Below are 27,182 nucleotides of genomic sequence, written 5' to 3'. Positions count from 1 at the left end.
GGCAACATCACCAATCACTGCACATCCATGTTACCCAACATGCACCTCTCCCAAGAACAGCACTGGGATGCTGGAAAGGTTCCGTCTGCTCACATCTTCCTAAGAGACAAGGAGTGAATGTAATTTGCAAGGCCTTTTCTCAACCCTAAGGTAGAAGAAGCAAATATGCGATCCACATTCCCTGTCGATCTAGGGACTAGGGAGCCTATTGAACCCGCTACCATTGATAATGGACCTGAGGGATGAGCCAAGCAAATAAGGACACTCACTCAAAGCACGGGGAAGGTGTAAAAATACCTTGGTGCTTTCATTAAAACCAGAAAAAAAGTAGTGTCCAAAAAGTGCAGTGCTCTCTTCAATAAATAAATAATCCTTCAAATGAGGTAACAATCTGTGAGAGTAAAAATCTGAATTAAAAATGAGAGTAAACCAGCAGGCAGTGGGTCTCTCATGCTTTGGCAGATGAGCCCAGGACAACTCCCTCTTCATCTCCCCTGGTTATCCATTGCTCACTCAGCTGGCGGAGACACTAGCAGCCGTGGTCCTCACCTTCCGACCCCCATCTTAGCTGCCTCAAGCAGTGTCTGTCATACTGCTCAGGGTCAGTTGTCCTTCCGTCTTCCTCCTCGCTCTCCTGGCATACCTCTCGGATCCCTGGGCTGGGACTCCCTCTGAATCGCACCTAACCCTCACCAATATTCAGTGGGGACAATCCATCCCTAGAGCACCGATCCTTCACTCCTTCGTGGGGCTTACGCCCATTCGCCACAGTTTCCAGACCCATTCACTTTTTACACATTTTGTTATGCTGCAGCCTTGTGCTGAAATTGTTTAAATTCATTTTTTCCTCATCAAGCAACAGTCAACATCCCAGAGGAGTTTAGAAATTTTAGCAAATTTATTAAAAATAAATACACATGTATATCACATTGACTCAAGTATTCAGACTATTTTCTATGACACTTGAAATCTGGCTCAGGTGCATCCTTTTCAATTTATCATCATTGAAATGTTTCTGCACCTTGTTTGGGGTCCACATGTGGTCAAATTGATTGCACATGATTAAAAAAGGCAAACACAGACGACAATGTGTATCACAGCAAAAACAAAGATTTGAAGCCGAAGAAATTGCCAGCAGAGCTTAAAGACAGGATTGTGTCAAGGTGCAGAACTGGGAAAAACTACAAAAAAAGTCTGTAGCATTGAAGGTTCCCGGAAGTACAGAGGCCTCTATAATTCTTAAATGAAAGAAGTTTAGAACAACCACGATTCGTCCTAGAGCGGTCTGTCCTGTCAAACTGTGGCGAAGGGTCTTGGTAAGAGAGGTGACCAAGACCCTAATGGTCACTCTGGATGAGCTCTAGAGAATCTGCGTGGAGATAGAAGAAACCTCCAGAATAACAACCATCACTGCAATGCCCAACCGATCTGGGCATAATGGCAGAGTGGCCAGACGACACAGAAAATCCCACTTGGAGTTTGCAAATTGGCACCTAAAGGACTGAGAAAAACAAGATAATCTGGCCTGATGAAACCAAGATTGAACTGTTTGGCCTAATTTCTGAGCGTCACCACTGGACGAAACTAGGTCCACTCTTCACCTGTGCAATACCATTGTAACAGTGAAGCATAGTGGTGGCAATATCATGCCCTGGGGTTGTTTGTCAGTAGAAGAGACTGGGAGATTAGTCATTGTTGAAGGAAGGCTGAATGGAGTTAAGTATAGAGATTTTCATAATGGAAACTTGCTACAGAGTGCTCTGGACCTTAGACTGGGCTGAAGGTTCACCTTCCAACAGGACAATGACTCTAAGCACAAAGCTAAGACAACACAGAAGTAGCAGAGGGTTAACTCTGTGAATGTTCTTGAAAGGCCCCGACTGAGATGGGACCTGAACCCAACTGAGCATCTCTGGAGAGACCTGAAAAATCTAACCATCTAAACTTTCAGAGCTTGAGAGGATCTGCAGAGAAGATTGGCAAAAACTACCAACTACAGGTGAGAGAAACTTGTTAAATAATACCAAGAAGACTCCATGGCTGTGAGTAAAACATCAATGTGATATTTCAGTTTTTTATTTTTAATAATTATGCAAAAATCTGGAAAATCCAGTTTTTGCATTGTTATTCTCTGGTTATGAATATTGCTTTATGAGGGAAACAATAGATTTAAATGTTTTTAGCACAATAACAACTAGTGTAAAAAGTGAACGGATCTTAATACTTTTTCAAGGTACTATGTTTGTGGTCAACAGCACTTAGCTGGATTTCATAAGAGAAGAAAGGCTCATGGAAGAAGAAACGGGAGAAGACATCACATAGGAGAACACAAATTCACTGTAGTTTGGCAAAGCATTAACCAATGAAATAAAATAACACATTAGCATCCACAGCTTAAGGAATATGAGCAACAGAGAAACAAAAGGTTTTCTAGAACAAGTCCAAAGAAGAGTGACTATGCTGTTTCCAGGTATGCAAGATTTGATTTATGAGGAATAACTGAAGGTGATGAACCTTTTCAGTTTAAACTATCAGATATTAAAAGCTGATATGACTGAAGATTTTAAAATTATGAATGTAAAGAGTGCAATGGATCTGAAATAAGTTCAACAAGAATGGGTGGAAACTTGTTATGGGTACATTTCATACAAATAGTTGGAAGCAATTTTTCATAAAAAGAACCACAGATACATGGAATAAATTACCAAGCAGTGTAGTGAACAGTAGAACTTTAAAGACTTAGCTTGACTTTATTTTAAAGAAACTCAGTGTATAGAATTGTCAAGCTTTGCTGGACTAAATTGCCTGCTATTACTGATAATTGTCTACTGTTTTAGTATTAGAACTGTACTGTATAGTGGGAACTCCTTATGCTCATTTTTTACACCCGTTGTGAGAGGGCACCTCGCTGGCAAGATGTTTTTGTGGGCAAGGTGACATAACACAGTGCCATATTCTTACAGACAGCCTTCAGGAGACCAGCAGGTAATGCCCTGCACTTGCCACTGTGGGACAATTGGGGTCATTATACCCTGTATGTGTCCTGCATGCCACAGAAAAATAAAATCAAAAGGCAAACACACTAGCACAACTGTACCAGAGACTGCAATACTCACCTAGAACACCAGGGTGACAGGCCATGATGTCTGACCTTCTAATTATAAGGAGTCTGCATGCCAGGAGAAATATTCCAGAGGTGCTAGCACCTCCTGGCCACTTTGGGGCTCCTCTGAAACAGCAGGAACCTAGAGAGCCACCTTGGGAACCTAGCCTTCTAAGATCAACAGAAGTACAAGGCATGCAGTGACAACAGAAATGATTACTGGGAGATCAAGCATGGTGTCTGAGACGCAAATTCAATTCAGACCAGACCCACAAGTGAACAGTAATGAGGTCTAAATGCAAAATTAGGAGAAAAGTATGGCAAACATTCAGCATGTGGGAAAAAGACAGCCCAGGGTCTGAAAAGAGTAATAAAGAAACTACTTTATGGCAAAACTGGGAGAGATGCCCCAATGCAAAGACACTGGTTTGAGATCTGTTTCCTCAGGCTCAGAGAAGCAGTAGGGATCTTGTTTTACTGTTTATTTATACAATGTATTCTTTCTTTTGTGTATCTCTGTCTGTGTTTATTTTATGTAGTAAAGTCACCATTTTTGTACCTTTGTACCTCCTGTCTGTTTGCTCAGGTGCTGACACAATGGTCACCCCCTTCCCTTCTTTAACTAGAATCCCTCACATTCTGTACTCTGTAGAGTTATTCAGTGTTTCAGTGGATTTCTCTCTTAAGCACATTTCCTCAGCTATTCACAACCGACTTCAGGGTTCTTTATTTGTGATCAGACCTTTATGTGTTTAAAACAAGCCGACATCTGGACTGCTACACAGCTGCATTTTTTCCCCCCAGTTTTCTCTTTTCTCCCCAAGCAATCATAGCCCCTCACGGATGGATAAGGTAAGAAAAGGAAGGCTGTATGACTGGCTTAGAGTTACGACCTCAAAGCTGCTCCTTTGCTATAGAAGTGAATTCACTCAGGCCTAAATTTTTATAAAGTGGGCTTTCTGAAGAAGAGGGCATAGTATCACAGTACCACTTCACAGCATTCAAAGAGTCTCTCTAATCTGCGTGTTCTCTTAGTATTTGACTAACTTTGTTCTTGTTGCGAAAATTCTTACCAGGTGGATCACTGACTTTAAATTATGCCAATATGAACAACTGTGGCGTGTGTGCATCTGTCTAGAACTGGTTTCTGATATCTCTGTATTATTAAAAAAAAAAAAAACTTGCAACGAGACGTGATCTTTCGAAGAGAGACAGAGACACAAAGACACTTTCACGTCCCGCAAGACGGTCAAGTGACGTCATACTTACAACCTTTGGAAGCAAGTCCCGTAATACACATGCAGAGCAGGTTAGAGATAATGAAAGTAGAAAAATTATAAAAGTCTCAAAAAAAGGAGAGTAAAGATCGCATTAGCGTAAACAAATGGAAAATATTACTCTGTGAAATAACGGAACAGCGAAAAGACATAGAATAGTGTTTGAGGATGTCTGGGTAGGAGAAAGACGAAATGCACATCACGTGGCACAGCAGCAACCAGCAACTGATTGAGCAAAGAGGAGGTAAAAAAAAAAAAAACTGTCATTTGTTTCCTATTGTAACACCGTTTAAGAGGGTTTTCAGAGGAGCGGCCGCATCTACTTGGGGTGCGTTCAGCCCCCCTCTTCACAACGGCGCATGGCGCTGGCGGGGGGTGGTCGGGGTTGGCGAGTGAAGCCCCCTAGTATATTAAAATAAGATGCAACTTCATCATTTGTCTCCCTCATTCTCAGTCAGCCATCGATTATTTATTAATAATACTTTATCCAATTAACAGTTTTATGGAGACAGCATCCATTCTGGTGGGTTCAGGTGCATGGGAGGAACCAACTCTGGATGGAGTGCCAGGACACAATCATTCACACACCCACATGCACTCATACTAGGCCACCAGGGGCACCTATCAACCATACCACCCAAAAAAACCCGCACACCACAGTAGAAGGATACATGACATAGACATTCACCAGGCATAGAGCTGAACCCAGCACTACCAGCAGAAACAAAAAAGAGTTTGAAAAAAAAATGTGCTGAAAAACACTGCCTTCATTCTGCCTTCTTACTAACAAACTGAACTCCTTTCACTTTAGAAAAAGACCTCCAGTTACATTTGGTGGCAGAAGTAGGCCCATGCATAGTTCTTTAGCCCTCCCACAATGGCTGCTGAATGTTTGAAAAAATAAATTAAGTTTTAGTTTGAAAAATGGAGCTCAAACAAGCAAGAAACCAGCAACATGATAATTAATAAAATTATTATTTGCTGAACTGTGTTATTTAATTGTACAGTGGATGCATAATCTTAAGGCTACATACCCACACTACCAAGCTGATTAAGTTTAGGGCTTTTGTCCTCAACACTCCCTCTTATTCTGCCACTCATCTCCAGCTGTTCCAGATTCTCACTACTGGAATAAACTTCTCTCCAATTTGCTGCACTTCAATTGTGTTTAATTGGGTTATTTCATTTCTCCAAAAAAAAGTTTTATTTTTAATTCATTAACTCCAATAATGCAATCCTCCATGTTGTAACATGGCTGCTCCATTTAATTCAGAGAAAGCTGCCAACTGCTTTCTTTGATGCACAGCCATCAAGCTCATTTGACACACCAAAACAATTACCTACTGTACTTTTTTAGCAGACATCAGAGTGTCAAAGAAACCTGCAAGTGGGGATTTCTTCAGTATTGAGCGTGATTAATTCATCTTATCAAGCCAGATTATGAACTAAGAAAAGCCCAGCTGGACACATTCTGAAAAGCTGGCTAGGAAGTACATGGCGCACTTCCAGGAAGCAAAAAAAAAAACAAAAAAAAACCAGTGGACTTGCATAGTTCAATCAAACCAAAATTATAAAGTCGGTGCTGTTTCTCCACACTGGTCTTCAAACCACACCATGTAGTCATTTGCCCAGGCTGATTGCTGTAATCACTAGGTTGACTATTTACTTTATAAACTCACTAAGAAGAGGAGAGGAAAAAAAGGGTCAGAATGGCAAAATAAATAGAAAATGATATATTCTTCTTTTCTTTTTTTAAAATTCTGCCCTTGCCATAACAGTTGTTATATAGTAAATTTAAAATAGGAGTCCTAAAAATACAAGTTCACCAAGATAAAAATCAGATGACTGAAAGTTCACTCAGGTGACATATGCTGCACATTGACGTAATTCTAACATTTATTACCTTGCTGTCTGAAAAACTAAAGAGTTATTATATTTAATAAAGCAGCTTTATATAACAAACATCATCTCAAGTCACTTTGCAAGTACAATTCAAGTGTATCCATAACTCTAAAGTATGAACCCTGGCCGATGAAAGACTAACTCAGAGTTAAACAGTATGTCAGTTGTGGCATTGAAATGGCAACTTTGTATTTGCAATCAAAAGCCACTAAGGCTCCATGCTGCCTCCCTAAACTTTCTTTTATTTAGCATCTCCCTACAATCAGTATCACCACAACTTGCTTTACTAGTACAATATAAGTATTTCTGAACCTCCACAGCTTGAATCCTGGCTTGAATTATACAGTGAGTCAGACATGGGATTTATCTTGCATGCATAAGGCTTTAGTTATTACACTTTAGCCACACAAGGTCAATCCTGACTTATATACTTTTTTTTTTTTTTTTACAGCTTCTAAGTTCGCACTACTCCAAGGGTATTAAAATAAAACTAGCCGAAGCCCGCCATAGCATATGGCAGTGTAAGAATAGGAATGGAAAACGGTGAGAAAGGAATTCAGTATAACAAAAGCTTAGGAAACCACTGTCGCAGTATAATGAAAATAGCAAGGAGGGAAACCAATGCCAATGGTCGAGAGAGTACCTTCCTGTAGCAGGCTACGGAAAACATAGACATATATAGATAGACGCCACATTCACTGTGTTGCTCAGTCGACACGATAAGTCAGCGGTCCACACTATTGCGAGTGGTAAAAGTGCCATTTAAACTAATACAGGTAGACGTGGAAACTGGGTTTTCTGATGAAAAAACAATAACGTTTTAAACAGTATCGTTTACATAAAACAGATTTTGTCGAATCATTTAGATGCAATTATTTATATCTATTTATACACTAATAATGGCAAATATTAAATAATAATAATTATTATTACTATTATTAAATAATTCCTCCTGTATAAGTAACATTTCTCGGACTGCTTTCTTCTATCTCCGAAACATTTCTAGACTTTGTTCTGTTCTTACGCAACACAGTACTAAAGTATTGGTTAATGCCTGAATCATCTCACGTATAGATTACTGCAATGCCATTCTATCTTGTCATCCCACAAAAACGAATCCATCGCTTACAGCTTATTCAAAATTCTGCTGCCAGGATAATAACCTGCTGTTCTAAATCCACTGAACATACTACACTTCACTGGCTCCCTGTTAACTACAGAATACAATACTAAATACCGCTCTTAACATTTAAAGCTCTCCACAGCCTCACTGATCTCCTACAGACTTGCACTCCTCTCGCTCACTCTGATTCTCATCTGCAGCTCTACTTTCTGTACTGCACATCAAACTCTGTGCTATGGGAGCTCGAGCATCTCTCCTAGTGCTCCTCAACTCGGGAATTCTCTTCTCTCTTATATACATCAGCTCGATTCAATAACACATTTTAAAACTATCCTCAAAACGTATCTTTTCAAACTGGCATACCAATTGTGAATTTTGCTCTGTTACTGCCAGCTATCTTTGTTTGTTTGCTAATTATTGCTGTTTGATTTAGTCTTCTCTTTAGCCTCCAGAGCGACGGTGGACACAGAAAGAGGATTTGAGATGGCGGGCGGGGCTCTGTCAAGCTTTCCCCATGACGCGAGAGGAGGGTTAGAGTGGGTGGGCGGGGCTCTGTTGTGCGTACCTCATGGTCGGGCGACTTGGTTGATTATATATATACAAAAGCAGCCGGTATTGAAAAGAACAATGAAAAGTCAACATGGCTCTGAGGTTCATATGGACTGTAGCAGAGACGAAAGCGACTGAGGCAGTGTTTGGTGAGGTGTTCCGTGCAGGCACATGAGCAGGCGGTACGCATGTCTCGAGAGCGAGGGTGGACGCGACAGGAGAGTTAGAGTTGGCAGGCGGGGCTCTGTCGTGCGTATCCCATGACGCAGGAGGTGGGTTAAAGTTGGCGGGCGGGGCTCTGTCGTGCATATCCCATGGTCTTAGAGTTGGTGGGCGGGGCTCTGTGAGTTGGCAGGCGTGGCTCTCTGTCTTGCGCTCACTGTATTGTGTGCCCTTAGTGAATTATATATATATAGATGGTGGAAAAAGGTGAACAGGTCTAAGAATAAATTAAATCCTGACCAGTGCCTAAAACCAGCCTCACCCCAGACATCCAGATCCCAACATAAAGAAAACGCCACAAGAGCATTCTGTTAATGGAGACATTTATGTACTTCCTGAATGCCCAGAGGGGCCTGGATGGTCATTTGGCCTTGGAACCCCTACGGGTTTATTTTCTCCAGCATCTTACTAACCAGAGCTTTGTTTTTCTCTCTTCCCCGGCTATCTGACTACAGTTTTTGTTATGAAGATACAAATAGCTTGTTAAGGTTATACTTTTCTTTTGTAACTTTGCTTAGCCATTACGATTGTAAAGCACACTGAGCAACAGTCATGTATGAAAATGTGCTATATAAGTAAATACTGTTGTTGTAGATAACTAAGATTTATTTTTATACGGCACCATTCTTTACTGATGACTGGTTAGATTACTTACGCTGGGTCATATAGACAGCAATTGGTTGGGAATAAATCAGCTGCCTTGTGTTGAACACTATTATGGGGTAATTATGAGGGAGCACACTGATTGCAGTGAGTCTCATCCTAAGGCTCTTTACGTGGCCATATTTACAGGTTCACTCAGAATCACATAGTGACTTAATGGCGTGGATTGAATCAATAACCTTGGGGTTAACAGTTATTGGTTCCATGTTTCTATTGATGGGGTTCTAACAGGTGAATTGGTCAGCTCAGGTTCACAAATTGGAAAACAAACAAGCAGGCATGGAGTTTGCATGTTTGTGTTAGTTTCCTCCCAATGTGCAAATACAAGGTTAGGTGAACTGGCGACACTAAACTGGCCCTAGTGCGTGTTTGGTGTGAGCTTGTGTGTCCGCCCAACAATACACTGCACCCTATACAGGGTTTGTTCCTGCCTTGCACTCAATGCTAGCTGGGATAGACTCCAGCACCACCCCCACACACTCCACATGCCAGCCACATACAGTACATGCCCATACAGCTACAACATCAAAGCATATTATAATGATCTCCAACTCACTTAATCTAATTCTGGATCCTAGGGGTCTCTAAAATCCCATCACAGCAGTAAATGACACAAGTCAGGAACTAGTCCACCACCAGACACACATACAAAATCCCAAATCCTGATTTTACTTAGGGCTGCACAGAAGCATACCCCTGCCTGAATGACCATTGATCCAATGTACTGTATATAACCAGCCTTTACTTCATAAAGCCCCTTCTCTACAATATTGTGTTTAAGAGTAAATAAGTTGACCTTCAGGGTCATCCACTGAGTCAGAGGTGGGGTTGAACCAGCAACCTTGGGGCTTACAATTCAGCATTTTATTGGTACTAGGCCATACTGAACTGGTGATCACATTCCAAGTTTAGTATTTCTAATCAGAAACAAGGAGTGTGGTTTGTTCCTTCATGTCATGAAAACATTACTGTCAAGAAATGATGAATGATGTATGACTAATCCTAAAAGTTGAAGAACAATGGACAACTTGGCACCGTTGTTACTTACAGTCATCAGAACTAAGATAAGCCTCTCTGACTCAAGATGAAAGGTCAGCTGATAAAAGTGACGACCATTGTGCTCCTAATCAGTATTCTGGTCAGTAGCTGGTCAGCCTAAACCAAATCAGTTCAGTCAAATAAAGGCAGATTTGCAGACAATCATGTTGTGATGTCTGGTGGCTTTTTTTCAATCACACCAGTGTGGTCAACTCTACTGGGACAGACAACCAGTTCATGGTTCATTTGTGAAATGTGCTTCACGCTGTCAAAAAAAGTCAGTCACTTTGCAATTCTTCTTGAAATAAATAATGAAAGGATGAATGGCCATAAAGTTACCCACTCACAGTCACACAGTAGTTGGGACTGAATTGGAAATCTGAATCTTTACAGCCCACACTAATGACTTGCAATTTATTTTAAATAGTACCTTTCCAAAGGCAGTATCGTACTGTAAATAATTATTGGTACTACTTCATGGACCTTGGGTTCAAATCATGTGTCCAGACTCTGTCTGTGTAGACTTTAAACATTCTTTGCATATGCATCGGGTGTAAATCTGGCTTTATTTCCACATTCCGAAAAGCATAAAAGTTAAGCCAACGTCAGACTACACAACGTCTAGTTACAAGGGATGTGAAACTTGACTATTGTTGCTGATCTAATCACCTCAGTATGCCAATTTAGACAACTAGAAAATAAACATAGTTTCACATTTTCAAAGTATTGTGAGCTTGCCCCGTTTGAGAGCCCATAACGTGCCACCTGACAAACCCAGTGCTATAAGGCCGGGTTTATGCTTCAAATGACGTGGCACATGTGCCTGTGGATGCCACTGCCACACAAGCGGTGTACTATTTATACTTGCACACGTACTTTATGTAAAATCTGAGGATTCCACCAGGTGGCAGAGATATTATCACAGTGAGAAAACAACGTTCGGCTTCACCGTGTTGTGAATTGCAGGAAACATCCATTAAATTCCCAGGACATGTTGCAACAATGTCACTGAAAAGGATGAACGTTTAACAATTACATCCATCAACCCATTGCAGCCAACATCGAACGCAAGGTAGAATCGATGCCTGGATGGAACATCAGCTCATCACAAGGTGAATACAAGCAAACACATACACTAGAGTCATTTTAGCATCACCAAATCCCCAAACCTGCATGCATGTCCTTGGAAGGAAATCTAAGCACATTTTGGAAACCCACCACGAAAACATGCAAAGTCCAGGCAGAGAACACCAGGAACGTGACACCCTGCGAGGCAGCAGTGTTACTGTGCCGGCACCATTCTGCTCCCACATGTTTAATTATTAACAGTATTAATTATTGAAATGAAAATGTAACATACATGTGTTAACACATTTAATCATGAAAATTATATCAAGTATAAATGTGAGGATTCTAAATGCGTAGAAAGCTGGAATATCATAAATTTAAAGTGTTCTGTGTGTCAGTCTCTGCCTGCCACTGTTGTCAGCACAGGAGGAAGCCCCAGAAACACATAGTGATTAACAAGTGGATTAGTTTCAAGATGATGTTTATGATGTTCTACTTTAATGACAAAATAAACAACGAAATTAAAGTGGAATTTTCCACTTTAATCACGAAAGATGCAAAAAAAAAAAAGAAATCAGCACAGAAGATGGTATGTGAGACCTTTAAAATGTATTGCGTCATTATGATGGGGAATATGCCATGCCACATATAATATGCCACATTTGTATGTCAGCATTTAAGTTTGATGATTTGCTTCACCACATCAAACATCGAAGCACTGTAGGATCTGCAAAGCGGCTTGCTTTCACATGTTGATAGTAAACGGAGACTCTGACGTCACGTTCCAACTTGAACATACTGTGTACCCCAATTTTTTGCTGGTACTGCAACTCGCACACACGTCATGTTAATTTCTGAGGATGTGCTCAGAGGACGCGTCTGCTGAATGCTGGGAATATTTGGCAGACATGATGCGTGCGTGTACACATTTTGAGCGTGAAGTATAAACCAACCCTTAGAAAGCTTCCCAGGTACGGGGAGTTCAGCTGCAATCTCAGCCCTTGTATTTATTTTTTCCATTCTACTGTGGTATGTAAAATAAATAATACATAAATACATGTAATAAATAATGCATAAATCAGAAATTTTAAAATCCTGACAAAAGAGGAGTGTGTAGAAACGTTATGATCTGTAGATATTTTAGGCTGGTCAATTTACAAACTTGATGTTTATGTTTGGCCAATTCTTTTTTTAGCTGTTAAAGAGACTTCACTAAAACGTGTATGTGAGAATCAAAGTCACAAGTACGATGAAGGAGAAGGAGTCACACTTTTTAAACTGTAAGGGAACATCATGCCGATGTTGTTGAGATGAAGGAGCAGGAGTCACACTTTTTGGGCTATAAGATTCAAAAGCACACAGAAAGGCTTCTTTTGCCAGGAGGAGAAACCGAAACAGAAGAATGGCTCTGGAGGCTTAGAAAGTGACACAAAAGAATACGGTTAGGCTTCTGAGCCAAAGTTCTACCCTTCAGCATGCAGGGATGGCCCAATTATAAATTCTGCTTAGTCAGAGATTTTATGAACTTTTATCAATAAAGAAATGTCCCTGTGTTCAATCTAATATCCGTCAGGATGCACAGTGGTCAGTGCTGCTGCCTCACAGCTCCAGAGTCCCTGGTTCAAATCCCAGTTCAATAACTGTCAGTGTGGAGCTTTCATGTTCTTTTCATAACATTGTGGATTTTCCACCCAAATCCCAAAGGAGTTTTTCTCAGTTTACTTGGAAACTCTAAACTAGCCCTATACTGAGGATAAACTGCATCTCTTTATATTATTTAATCCTGCACTGCACACAGTGCTTTTGGGATAGGCTACTGTCCCCATGACACTGAATTGGTTGGAATGGGCTGAAAAAAATTAATAATGGGCCAAAGAAGAAAGACTGTGGCCATGTTGCATTCTCGTACTGGCATTTTCCTTAAATACAAAAGTGCTAAAATAGTTTTTAAACCCTCAAGGAAGGCTTCATGAATTACACAACCACACATCTATGTTTCTGTTTTGTGAACACATTTTCCCACTGCAGGGTCACATGGCCTGTCCCAGCAGCAAGGTTGTGTAAACTGAAGTGACCTGTGTCTGCCCTTTCAATCCAACATGGCCTCACTGGCACCACTGTTTGAATAAACTGAAGGCCTGATAATAACCAAACAAAAATTGGTAAGGGAACAGGGGAGAATGTCAAAGGAACGTTGAATAAATAATAAAACACTTTGTTGACCTGTACAGGTTGACTACTCTCTTCTCAAACTTCTCATGCCTTTCCACTTCTTAACTCTAGTCACCACTTTCTGGGGTATTACTCCTGTAATTGTCCATAACCTCCCAGCTCACAGCTTACAGAGTACCCCAATGGGGGCAGTCATTATGTCAAGGAACCAAGGCGTCTTCTGACAGACCAAGGTTTCTCTGCACCATCAAGATCTAACCAGATACACACTGCTGGTCCTGGCAGAGAGCTAGTCATACTCAATTCTCCCTGCAACTTGGGTAAAAGAAAAGCAAGGCCCACCTTTTGACATTTCACTCCCAATTAGTTTGAGTCAGCACTACAAATTCAGTATCATTTAACACAGAATTTCAAAACCAAGACATTCTGTTTTTCAGTTTTGACAAATCACACACTGTCAGGGTAATGTTAGCCTGAATGGGCTCTCAATGGACACGCAGGCCTTGTCAGTGGCGTAGAGAACTCTGTAACAGAGATGAGGAGATAGTATGGATGAAACACAATAAAGGCAGAAGAGGTGTCAAGCAATGACAAAATGTTGTCAGTTAGGGATGGGATCAGGGCATAGGAAGAAACAGTGAATTCGACCCTGAAAAGGAAAAAAGATGCAATGTGTATCACCTGATGAAGGCAATATAACCAAAATGTTACCTTTTTTTCTTTTTAGTACAGAAAAAAGCTTTAACTTTTTTCCTTATGATAAAACATTATCAAAAATGACCTTGTGCACCCATATTAAATAAAAAAAACAATACACACTGAATCCCTGCTAACTCCATGAGTACTAAACCGGATTACAGAATGACAGGTTTATAATCAACATATAGGCTATGTCCACACTACTACATTTTCATTTATAAACACCATTTTTAAATGAAAATGATCTCCATCTATACTAGCTTTTTCACATAGAGGGTTAGGAGCATGCACTGATATAGCGCATTGCCGGCCCCACCGCATGACAAACCACCTCAGGATCCTAGATTTGGACCCGAGTGCAGCCATAAAACAGGTGGTACCTCAGCACCACACTGGTTCAGATGGAGTGGAACAGTGTGAGGTTTTGAATGGTAGCTGGAGTGCCAATTCTGCCATCAACACCCAGGTTTTTCCCTGCAGGTTGGAGGGCCTACATACAGATTAATGTCATACCCAGGATGTGTTTTCACATAGTATACAAAAATATCTTGGTCTACTGCAAAATGAGCAAAAATGAATGAGGTAGCTATTTGTATGCACACTGAACATGTAAGCATCAGCAGAAAAATTCTTGAAGGGACAGCAAAGGCACCAGCCATGGATTTTACCCCAAACTGTTGCGTCCAATAAATGGTTTGCGTTTTGCACAAGTATGAAGCATTCAAACTGCACAAAGTGCAATTTAAATAAATGCAAGTGATCAACACAACAAGGGCCACACAAAGCAACTCCTCCATGTCCACTACGATGGAATATGGTTTTCTTCCATGAAGGGTGACAAATCAAGGAATGTAATATTGTAATGAGCAGGATACATTCAGGGAAAAGGCCATAAAATAGACACAAACTAATCGAAGGGCAATTAGAGTTTGTGAATTCAAAAAATTTGCAGTTATTTCCATCCACATTACAAAGCCCAATCTGTCTTTTTAGAAGTATGGAGCTCTGGAAAGTGTTTTTAAAGTCTCCATTTTTCAAGGCAGAAAACACCAGGGTAGTGTGGACAAAAGACAAACATCTGTGTTTTTAACCAAAAAAAGGGTACTGTGCACAGACCGTAAGCATCACAGCTGATTAGGAAAAGCACTTAGCTAAATATCAATGAATTTCTTACTAGAACAAGAAAAGAGTAACTTAAACCCCATTTAAAAACTATATGCACAAACTTAAACACATAAGTTTTCCACCTCACGGATCACTTTGTAGTGAAGTGATGCTACTAATGCTTGCCAGTTGATCTTTACAATATGTCACTTGCCAATCAGCCTTAACAGAGAATTAAAAAGTAGTTTAAATCATTGCTGACAGGCCTATGTTAGCTGAATGTACAGTACAGTATTGACAAATCAATCACCCATCCCTTTTCTAACCTTCCCAATCCTGCTTTAAAGATGCCACAGTATACTCTGACAGCACTGGGCACAGATAGACAGGAGGCATAGGTCCAGCACAGAGTGCCCACTCATTATTATTTCTCTTAACAATACACATTATAGACCTTCTGTTTTGCAATGATTTTTTTTTTTATTATTTCTTTGTGGAGTTAATTCAAGCAGTGAACACAGGCCTGCTTTACTATTGTTCAATGCGACACACACTTGCTCCAGTACACATTGTGGTCAGTTGCATAACAGGAGGCTGCCAGGCTGGACCCTGAATCTTCTACGAATGATTAATGCAGCAGTTTGAATTCCCAAAAGCCGTGTAAGAAATGTGCAATTCAGTTGTCGCCTAAGCACAACATCTAGAGACATGCAACTGAGACATTTGTGTCGACAGTTTTCAGAATCGCCTCACAGCTTTCTCAGAAGGAACGCAATCTCTTAAAATGGATAACTGATCTTAAAGGAGAAGTCTGCTATGTTTCAATTCCAAGATGTTTTATGGCTCATCCTAATTTGTCTTCTTCATATCTTCATATTATTTTGCCTGAGGTATGGATAAATTTCGGTTCATTTCTCTCTTCACAGCAACCATTGTGGGTGGAGATTTAATGTAAATAAAGAAGTAAAGTAGCACAAAGCTACATGCGTCTGAAACACTGCCACATTACTTTTCTAATTGTTTATAGTCAGGTATATCCCTGTTATGAAACTTCAGCTTATTTTGCAATATCCTGAGAAAAACCTTACTCTAAGCACCATTCACAGAACAAAGAACAAGACAGCACACCATCCTTTTATATAAAAGTGGTCGGGATTGTCCTTCCGTCCCGTGAGTGCTACGCAGGCGCGGAGTTTCACACACGCCCCATCCAATTTGCAATGCACGATGGGATTTGTAGTTTCGTTTTTCCAGGTAAAAGATGATTTTCTACTCCAGACTGTGCGATATCTTCTTCTTCTTTCTTACTATATAAAAGCGGTCAGGATTGTTCTTCCGTCCCGTGAGTGGAAAGCGTAGCGGTATTCTGCTTATCACAGACTTACTACTTGCAGCTTGCGGTACGAAGCGACATGATGTGAGTAGAGTTCTGGTGCTCCCATCGTTCCTTGCTTTTTGTGCGATGCGCTGGAAAAATAGATAAAATGATGTCTCTGGAAATAATTAATGTTGATGGAGTACAAATGCCTCACCACGTAGTAAATATCAAGGGGGTTCAAAAGGACGACCTCAATATAGAAAAAAAGTTTAAATTTCTTCACAAAAATAACGAGTATTAAAGTAATACCGCTCAAATGCAATATAACCAAATTAATGAGTTTGTATAAAATATTAAATTGATCTGCATATTGAATTGCCTTAAGAAGTGGTCAACTTAAAAGTCGGTCGCCTTAAAAGGCGGGTCAGCCTATTTTGGAGTGAAAGATTGCCACGGAGAAAGATAGGAACAGCTGGACTTCTCTAAAAAAACAACTGAATCTCACAAAAACTAACTACATAATTTTTCCCTAAAATCGACATAAATACACTGGTTTAGTATGCAGTATAATGTTCAGGACCATTCTTGGGATAAGCTTTAGCACCTTTGTTTTCACGTTATGAACAACTTCCCCCATAGTTTTTATTTTCTTCAGTTTACACAAACATTGCTCACTTAAGAACACTATTTCCTATGGCAAATTAATGTATACAATAACTGAAAAAAATAACTTTCACATTAAAAATACCACATTTTCTCCTTTAAATCAAAAAAGTATAACAAAACCTAAAAAGATGGAGCCTGGGATAAAAGTTACCAGAGGAACCACACCACACTCAGCAAGACTTTGGGATGAAAGCTACAGTACTGTGAGAAAAGGCCACATAAACATGGGCGTTCAAACCAATGGAGACGTTCTTCCCATCAGGCAGCAGTGTTGCCTGGTCCATAGTTTGTTTTTTTTTTTTTTTACCCAATTAGGCTATTTTTGATCGTCCTCCATCAAAAAAAAAAAAACACGGCTTTCACAGGTTGCGTTTTTTGGGCTACATTTTTTAAAAGCAACATGGTATTTTGGGCTATTTTTCAAACCCTTATCCAGTGTACTTTTAGCATGTTTTTCATCCATCAGGCACTGCATTCCTTACTATTTGCTCTTGTATACGTTGTTTACCATTGTAAAATATCTGAGGGGGGCATATATCCGGCATATATTATTTCTACCACTCTGACATCTCTCTGAGGGGAGAGGGAAACACCTCCCCACACCGCAGCATTGACAGTATGTACCCAACCCTGTCACTTTGACACTGCCCCCTGCTTTCCTGTGTGTCATTTTGTCTACTTCAGGTATTGGGCTATTTTATGGGCATATTCGCTATTTTTAAGCTGTCCTTGGGCTACAGTATTAGCTTTATAAGGACCTGACAACCCTGATGTGCAATACACAACAGTTCATATTAGGCATGACAGGGCCACCTGAGTCACACATGACAAGGCAGGACCCAACCTTAGATAAAATACCAGTCCACCTCTGAGCTTCCTGACACACACAAGCACAAGGCCCGCTAAGAGTCCCCATCTAACCCAACCTTCACATTTTTGAGTTACGGGAGAGAAAAAAACAAGACCTGGGAGAAAGACCCATTTTAATTATGCAGACCTTTTGATAATATGCAGTCAAATGAAAAACTAAGTATGCCCTCTTTCAACTGTATGGTTTTACATATCAGGATCCAACTAACAATCACCAGTCTTCACTAATTCCTAAAATTTAACAAATCAACTCTCAACTCATAAACGGCAAGACAAATTTTCACATTTTTCAAAACATAAGCGAGGACTATACTGACTATATTCATTTTTTTAGATGCCAAGGTATATTTCATCCATTATCCAACCCGCTATATCCTAACTACAAGGTCACGGGGGTCTGCTGGAGCCAATCCCAGCCAGCACAGGGTACAAGGCAGGAAACAAACCCCAGGCAGTGCGCCAGCCCACCGCAGGCCAAGGTATATTTATACTTATTATTTCCTTTTTCAACCACACACAGCACTTCCATTTATCTTGTGATATATACAGTAATCCCCGTGTCTGCGTGGGTTTCCTCCGGGCGCTCCGGTTTCCTCCCACAATCCAAAGACATGCAGGTTAGGTGGATTGGCGATTCTAAATTGGCCCTAGTGTGTGCTTGGTGTGTGGGTGTGTTTGTGTGTGTCCTGCGGTGAGTTGGCACCCTGCCTCGGATTGGTTCCTGCCTTGTTGGCTGGGATTGGCTCCAGCAGACCCCCATGACCCTATTCGGATTCAGTGGGTTAGAAGATGGATGGATGGATATATACAGTAATATAAGCATTTATTATTTATATGAATACACAAAAAATTATTCTAAAAGAAAATGAGAGCATCCATACAAATGTACACACAAAGACACAGCATGTACTGTATATACACACATAACTATAATATGCAGTTACAGTATTTACACAAATACACACAGATATTTTAGATAAGAAACACAGAGCATGTACCCATATTTTCATATATAGTACACAAATGTACTGTACATTAATGCATACACATCACACGAACAACCAGATATTAATATTTATATTAACATCTACACAAATATACAATTTTACATAAGAAACATAACGTGTCTGCACATATTTTCTGATATGCATGGATGGATAAAATAACAGAAAGTCCTAACCATACACTAATATCAAGAACCTAATAAGGAGTAGGGCCACCAAAACATCTAATGTAGACAGCTTTCATACAAGTCCTACACTGTTTGTGTACCATTCATGAAGAAAAAAAGCCTCCAGCTACCCAAGGAATAAAGAAGATGGAAATCTACACTACAACCTGCCATCTAGAACTTAAATTAAAGGTTCAGCTTGTGGTGACTGGGGGAGGCCATGAAAGGAGTCAGAGTTCATCCTGGTGTTCATCAATTCACTTCTGAATTAGTTTACTAGTGTATATGGTGACATCTTGGAATAGGAGAACATCATGAGGGAATAGCATGTTCAAGACAGGATGCACCTGCTGCTGTAAAATGACATCATTTTCACTGGCCAGTATATTACCATGCAGATCAATCACAGCACTTAATTACTCACATGGGAGGACTGCCTACAACATTAAAAATGGAGGAGGAAATATAATGATTGGCAAGAGACTTTGTCATTGGTATACACTTGGAAAATTAAGTTTAAAGTAGAAAAGTACAAACTGTTACACATGGGCAAAATGAGTGTCAATTTATAAATACAAGATGGAAGACACTGTCCTAAAGGAAACAACGTCTAAAAAGGATTTAGGGGTTTATGTTGACACAACACTTTCATCATCTAAGTTTGTGCAGAAGCTATTAAAGGAAAAATAAGCATAAGGTTATGCCATAAAGGCCATTGAACATGCATCAAGTGAAATACACTGTATAGTTTAAGCATTGATGCACTAGAGAGCATCATGTGCAATTCTGGTCTCCACTCTACAAGAAAGACAGCAGCACTTGAAGCTGTGCAGGGAGGAGCAACCAGGTGAATCCCAGGACTTGGCTTGGTCTCAATCATAAGAGACTGTGTGGGGACCTAATCCAGGTCTACAAAATTTTCAAAGGCATTGACAAAGCAGATCCAAATGAATTCTTTCGGTTTAAGGATGAATCACATCCTCAAACACACCCATGAAAATTAAGGGGAAGTGCATTGAGGACTTAAGTCAGGAAACAAATCTTTATGATATGGCTTGAGGGAATCTGGAACAACCTACCAAGGCATATAGTTTGAGAAGACAAAATCACGAGAATCTCTAAGAAGTATCTGGATGATATATTAGGACAGCTTGGCTATTATCTAAATAAAGAAGCTTCATGGACTGAATGGTCTCCTCTAGTTTGTCAAATTTCATATGCTATTATATACATTTTTATGAATTAGCTTGTGGGACACAAGCATCAAAATGGCAGCTCTTTAAGCTTTAAGCTTTTTGAATCTTATGATGTGAAGTTTTTTTTGAGACTTTGTCACAGATGTGCACACTCAATTCGGAGATCATTTTTAAGGGTGTACCCTTGTGACATTTAACCAGTGAAGTATCCATTTATTCCTAAGCTTCAATTTGGGACCATAGGCTTTCTTTGCTAATGTAGTTTATTCATACCATCATTATTTTTGGGATCCCTAAACACTTAAAATGATTTTAATAATAAATACTAATAATTAATTAACATTTACATAGCACTTTTCTAATTATTTTGCACAGATGACGTCAGCAGGTGCAGCATTCAGTTGGATGTTTTGGTATTTCTGGCATTTGGTATTTGATACACTGTATGTTGTGATGGCAGCCATTTTGCACCATTACACTCACTACACATTAGCTATAAGGTGGTGGATATGTGAGCGAGATAGCTAGCCAATTAGAGACAGGGGATGGTTAGAGGGCCAAAATGGACAAGAGCATGGTTGTCAATTTAGCTAGGATATCAAGGTACACCCTATTCTTTTCGAAAGAGACTGAAAGAACTTTAATGCCCACAGAGAGTCAGGATCTCTGTTTTATGTTTGAACCATTTTTTCAGCACAATGTCCCTGCCACTGCACTGAGGCACTAGGACCCCCACAAAGTCCACTGGGTAAGTGCTACCTGATGGCATCACCAACACCTCTTCCAGTAGCGACCCAAGCTTTTCCTAGAGGGTCTCCTATCCAAGAACTGGCCCAAACATGCTTAGCTTCAGATAGACTACCTGTTTTGAAATGCAGGTGGTATGGCTGCTGGCCATTTCACAGTTTTGAGAGCACAGCACCTGCAATGCTGGCACTAACTATTTGGCCTTGTTGGAACTTTGTTAGTTGTTTCGTGTTGCTTTGAATATTCCCATATCAAAATGCTGATGGCCAGACCTTTTTAAATGATTAAGACAAATGTCTACTGGGATGGATGGATGGATGGATGGATGGAGAGAACTTTAATTTTCTCCAGGGGAAATTTTGCTTTTTAAAGACGATCTTTAAATAAATAGTGTGGTGAATGGCTGGGGCTTTTACCCGGCCTGGACGGCATCAGAGTGGAAGGACCAGGGGAGAGAACATGCACAGGGCAATGATCTCCCCCAAAACGAGACATGGCAGCCCCCCTGGGTTCCATGGGTGCCACTAGGGGTGCTGCAGGGACTACGGAGCCCTATTTCATTGGTGCAGGTAGGTTAAAAGGAGCCAACTGCCACTGGTCCAGGAGCCAGAATCAGGAGGAGGAGTGGAGGCAGAATGGGAGAGACAGAGACACAGACAGAATGAAGGCGAAGACAGACAGATGTGTACTGCGTGCAGGTGGGAAACGCTTACAGAAGACTTTCTCACAGCTAAATAAAAGCCTTGTGTGCTGCGGGACTGGTGTTTGTGTCTGCAGGTGTCGGGTTTGGGGAGCTGGTGTGCACCCTGCAGGCCACAACAGATTTACACACACTTTGGTTTGAACACATACCACAATGATTAAAAAGGAAGATAATTAAAGAGCAAGAAAACTGCTGACTTGGCAGTCCCATTCAGAGTGAGGCACTATACAGTCGTACTGCCGATGGTATAAAGGAGCCTCAATATCGTTTCCTGACACGCTTCTGCTGAATAATTCTTTACCTGAATGTCCTTGGTGTTAGTGTGTCAGAGAGAGGATGTGTAGCATTTTTCATAACGGCACTCAGGTTCATTTCAGCTCTCTTGAATTTTAAAATCAACCTAATAAGAATTACCTTGCATTTCGAATTGGAATTCAGTTACAGTACTTTAAATTTAAACTACTTGTTATGTGGTGTTTTCTGCGTATGCAACACACATACACAAAATTCAGACACAGTTACGTGAATATACTAATATATTAAGCATAACAAAATGGAATGCACCGCATAATAAAATATAGAGTAGCTGTACATCTACTCACTCACTCACTAACTAAATATAAATGCAGACGCTTATTCATATATAGTTATTTAGGAAACACAGAGCACGCATCCAACGCCTTCTAAAACAATGGCTGGTCTGTCAGCACCCTTCACTTATCCAGTACGAGCTCCAAAGTACTCTCTTCAAAACCCTAGGTGGCTTTGATATCACCGCCGAAGTGCTCGAAAGTGAAGTGACAGCACACGCCCCGCTGCAGGTATCCCTACTAAACATGGAGGAGCCGCGGCTCCCCGTCACTCGCACTGGTGAGGACCTTGAGACAATAATAAAGTTGTGGCCAATCAGGAGTCGGGCCTGACAGGTAAATACTGGAGGGGAGGGGAGATGCACGGGAGATAGCAGCCTTGTCTGGCACTAAATAGTGCCGTCAGTGATTTAGACAGATCAACAAAAGTTTACATTATAATTAAAAGGTCACTCTAACTGAATTTAATCTGTAGTATTGTATACCTCCCCGAACCCCCACGAGGAAGGTCTCAACCCTTTCGTCGAGCCACGATCACTTTAAATATTTCCAACATTCACAAATGATTTGGAATTTTCCCGCGTGAAAAACTTTCTTTTCATACACAAATCCAGAAAAAAACCAGCGTGGATTTTTGCGGACTGCTTACCTCTTGATATTCGGAATCCTCGGGGCGAAACTCGCTGCTGATGGCCTCAAATTGGAGATTGAAATGTGGGAGTCGGTGTAACAAGTTTGCCCACCAGGGTGGTGAGTAGTTCACAACTGCTGCCATGGTGGACACAAATAGAAAATTATCTCGCTTTGTGAAGATGATGATATTAAAAATAATACTATGAGAATAATCAGTTCGGAAGCTTCTTGCACGTCTATGCGCGTATTCCAGAGAGCGAAACAGCAAATCGATGACAAGGTTTTCCTTTAAATCGTTAGTATTGCAATTGTTATCAGTTCAGAATATGTGAAACTGTTATGCCCGGTTAGGTCCCAGAGAGAAGAAGCCGGGAACAAATCACGCCTGTAGTTTTTTGATGAATTCAATCAAATCATAATTCATTTTTTTCTGACAATATTCAAATGAAATAAAAAGCCTTGTCTTCTGCAATGTAATGAAAAGATCCCCTCTTCGCGTCAAACGGATGCACACACTGGGCTTCCCTTCTGAAAATTGGGCAGTGAGGAAACCCTGAATTCTGTTTCATTTCAGTTCAATTTAATTTAAATCAAAACTAAACAAAAGAGAAATAAAGAAAAAAAAAAACTCCCCCGCCCCCTCCTCCGCCTCCTCCTTCTCTCCGTGGTTTTTGATATTATATCCTCAGTGTTGGTTTCCTGTTCCAGCATCGTGCTTGTGTTGCCGTGGTCGAATTCCTGGACAGATCATTCCCACGTCAAATCGGCTTCCAAATTTCATTATCGATAGATAAATCCTGCACAAAAAGTTATATTTTGGGATGAATGCATACACGAATTTATTCTGAAAATCGCTCCCTGTGCTGAGATTTCTTTGCGTTTACATTAAATACACGGATGAAAAAAGACGATCCAGTTTTCCACCGATCACAAATGAAAGGACAGTCTGCTCTTCCTCCTCAAATCCGATTCCCTTCCCGGGATAACATTCCTATTAGTGCAGCCACATTCTCCAAGGAAACTTACGTATACCCTTTCTGATTCGGGTTTCCTTTTCTGCCTTCTCGATCCTTTTTTTCTGCACGATGGACGCCCCAGTCTATCTTTTGTGTCGGCAGCTCCGAAGGCGCCGCTACTAATTTATTTATTTAATTTTTGGAGTGACGACAATCCACAGACAAAGCGCCCCCCTTGCCCACCGCCCCGCGCTCTCCTCTGCACTGGAGTGCGAAGCAGAGAAAGCAATCCAGCCGGAAAGGCAAACACAAGAGAAGGGAGCGAATGCCGTCGAGCCTTCCCTCTCCCACCTTGCTGCAATCGGTTCTCCTGCGGCGCTTTTTTTTTTTGCTCCCACAGACAGAACTAGAAAGAGAGAGAGAGAGCGAATGAGCGAGATTGGAAGAATCGGAAGAGGAAAGAAAAAAAGCGTTCACAGCGACACCTGGTGGTCACATTTGGAAAACAGTATGGTTTACTGCGTAACGCCCACCGTATATACATTTTTTCATTTGCCTTCCCTTCAATTTTGCTCCGCTTGCCCTGATGAGGTTTTTACATCCATTCCATTCAAATGCAGGAACAAAGATTTGATGGGTCGTCAGAGCCAGAAACACTTGCGTAAACACACACACTTCTTCCCCCAATTTGAGGTCCAATATTAACATAATCTTTTAAATAGTATAAAGAATACAAATTACAGATTTAGCTGAGCATTTATGAAGTCTTCACCGAGTTTTATTTTGTCAAATGGCAATGTTATGATTCCGACTTTCTTTTTTTCAGATTGAAAACAATTGCTTATATTCTAATGCAAGCAGGGCACTGGTCAATTCCATCAACACATTCATCCATCCATCCTCTTAACCCACTTCCATTTACAGCATTTATGCCCAAATCTCATAATTTTATGTAAGCATCGTATTCTGTACCAAGAAAAGTACCCCAGAAAATGTAGAAAAAAATCTAAAAAAGTTGTATCATACTATACATAGCGCCTCACACAAACTTATTTTACTTCAGGTGCACACTACTCAAAACTAATATTGCTAGAAACAACTGCTTAAAGCCAGAAAGTTTTTATAATCACATTTTTACTGATAAATCGAAAAATAAGCACAGTAAAAGGAAACCAATAATAACTGATGTTTGGCCTGTGTGAGATAGATAGATAGATAGATAGTGTGTCAGATGGCCACGACCCATGCCCGGCCTGGACGCCTAAAAGGACCAGGAGAGGGATTATACCTCCCCTGGACCACGAGAGGGCAGCCGCCCTGGTCTGTATGGGGGCCACGGGAACCGAGCATGGAAGCTCAACACTATTGGGGCCCGTGGCCACCACAGGGGGGCACTCGGCGGATTGTGGAGCCCCGGATGTCAGCACTTCCGCCACACCCGGAAGTGCTGACATTAAATAAACAGACAGATAGGTATACTGTGCACACATACACCATAGTCTAATCACACACCACAATGGCAAAAAAGTAAGAAAGAAAAACATCTGACTTGGCAGTCCCAGTCCCAGTGAGGCATTATGCAGTCATATTGATCTTGCTATAAAGGACCCCCCATAGCTCTTCTTGAAACACTTCTGCTGAATAATTAATTGGCAGAAAGTTCTTGGTGTTAGTGTGTCACAGATAGGATGTGTAGCATTATTCATAATGACACTCAGTTTTGTTTTAATTCTCTCCTTTGCTACTATCTCTGGGAGTCAAGAGTGAGTCCTATAACTGATCTTGCTCTTTTAATTAGCTTGTTGATTCAATGCACCACTCTTCAAGCGATGTTACCAGCCCAGCAAACCACAGCATAGAAAATTACCCTCTCTACCACTGAACTGTAGAACATGTGAAGGATGTCACTTCCCACATTAAAGGAACACAGTCTCTTAAGGAAGAAGAGTCTGCTCTGCACTTTCTTGCATAGTTCCTCTGTGTTATGAGACCAGTCCCACCTGTCACTGGTAAGGACCCCTGAGTACTAATAGGAGTGGACCACCTCTACATTCACATCTTGAACAGTGACTGGACATAGTGGTCCTTTGGTGCGGCGAAAGTTAATAACCAGTTCCTTGGTTCTGCTGCTGTTAAGTTGTGGACAATTATTTCCAAATCAAGAAACAAAGGTCTCCAACTGACTCCTCTATTCTGTCTCTCCACTCTTATTAAAACACCCCATGAGGTAGAATAATCTCAGAATTTCTATAGGTGATATGACCTGCTGTTATATTTATAGTCTGAGGTGTACAGAGTGAAGAGACAAAGAGAAAGGACTGTTCTTTGTGATGCTCCAGTCCATCTGTATCAGAAACTCAGTCTTGAGTCTCACAAACTGCTGTCTAGCTGTAGTCCATTATCCAGGACACCATAGATTCATCCACATGTATATCTCCGAGCTTACCCCTTAACAGAGAAGGCTGGATAGTACTGAAGGCACTGAAGAAATGTAACAATGAAAACACACACTCTCCTAGTCCCTTCTTGTTCGATTACCGGTCCTCATTTAGGCTGGACAGCCAACTCTAGGATGAGTCCCGGTGGTTCCAAATGTCTTATTGAGATCACTTGTGCTACTGGGAACATTCAAAGCTTTAGAAATGGTTCTATGCTATTGTCCTAATCTATGCCTCACCCCAGTTAAATCGCAGAAGTCTATAGAGAGTTTCTTGTACATCATGGTTTGGTGTTTGTCCTGACATGCAGGATGAATTGTGGAACCCTACATACACAGGTGTATGCCTTTCTGAATCATTTCAGTTTGTCACAGGTGGGCTCCAGTCAAGTTCCATTAAAGAAAACAGGACACACTTAAACATAGCAAAGGGTCTCAATACTTATATAGATGAGAGATTTCAGTTTTTGATTTAATAAATTTGAGAACCTTTCACTAAACACTTTGTCATTTTAAGTTATTGATTGAAGGTTGATGTGCACTAATGGCAGATTTATCCACTTAAAATTAAATCAACAACCAAATAAAGTATGCAGAAAGTGAAGGGTCTGAATACTTTCTGAATGCACTGTATCTGTAGTGCCTATAAAAAGTATTCACTCCCTTGGAAGTTTTCACTATTTATTATTATACAGCATTGAAATAGTGGATTGAATTTGGCATTGGGCAACAGCCCCAAAAATTTGGTCATCTTATCATATAAACTTAAAGGTGAAAGTACACAGTTTCAAAAAGAACCCCTCAGTGCCCTCACCACACCCACTCCACACTTTACTGCTCCCATTATAGCTCCTCCCACTAAAAGACTCCACCCCATTTCCCAAGAGGCCCCACCACACAATGTGATTCAAAGCAAATGGAAGTAAGAAGACAAGATACATCCATCCAGCCATTTCCTGAGCAAGCTCACTTCAC

General features: G+C 40.7%; 1 protein-coding gene across 2 annotated transcripts in view; it reads right to left on the bottom strand.

Annotated features, from left to right (window-relative positions):
* The window catches only part of LOC120542004 (protein tweety homolog 3-like), a 289,028-nt gene extending 264,843 nt beyond the window's left edge, over nucleotides 1-24,185 (bottom strand). The window contains exon 1 of one of the 2 annotated variants that reach the window (XM_039774078.1): nucleotides 22,831-24,185. In XM_039774078.1, coding sequence (XP_039630012.1) covers nucleotides 22,831-22,956 — 126 coding nt within the window. In that variant the 5' untranslated portion in view covers nucleotides 22,957-24,185. The remainder of the gene's footprint in view (nucleotides 1-22,830) is intronic. The other variant, XM_039774077.1, reaches the window with a different exon arrangement.
* Nucleotides 24,186-27,182: the final 2,997 nt, after the last annotated feature.

Source organism: Polypterus senegalus, chromosome 13 (assembly GCF_016835505.1).
Source record: "Polypterus senegalus isolate Bchr_013 chromosome 13, ASM1683550v1, whole genome shotgun sequence".
NCBI lineage: Eukaryota > Metazoa > Chordata > Cladistia > Polypteriformes > Polypteridae > Polypterus > Polypterus senegalus.
The sequence above is the reverse complement of the archived record's forward strand: the minus strand, read 5'-3'. Positions and strand labels throughout refer to the sequence as shown.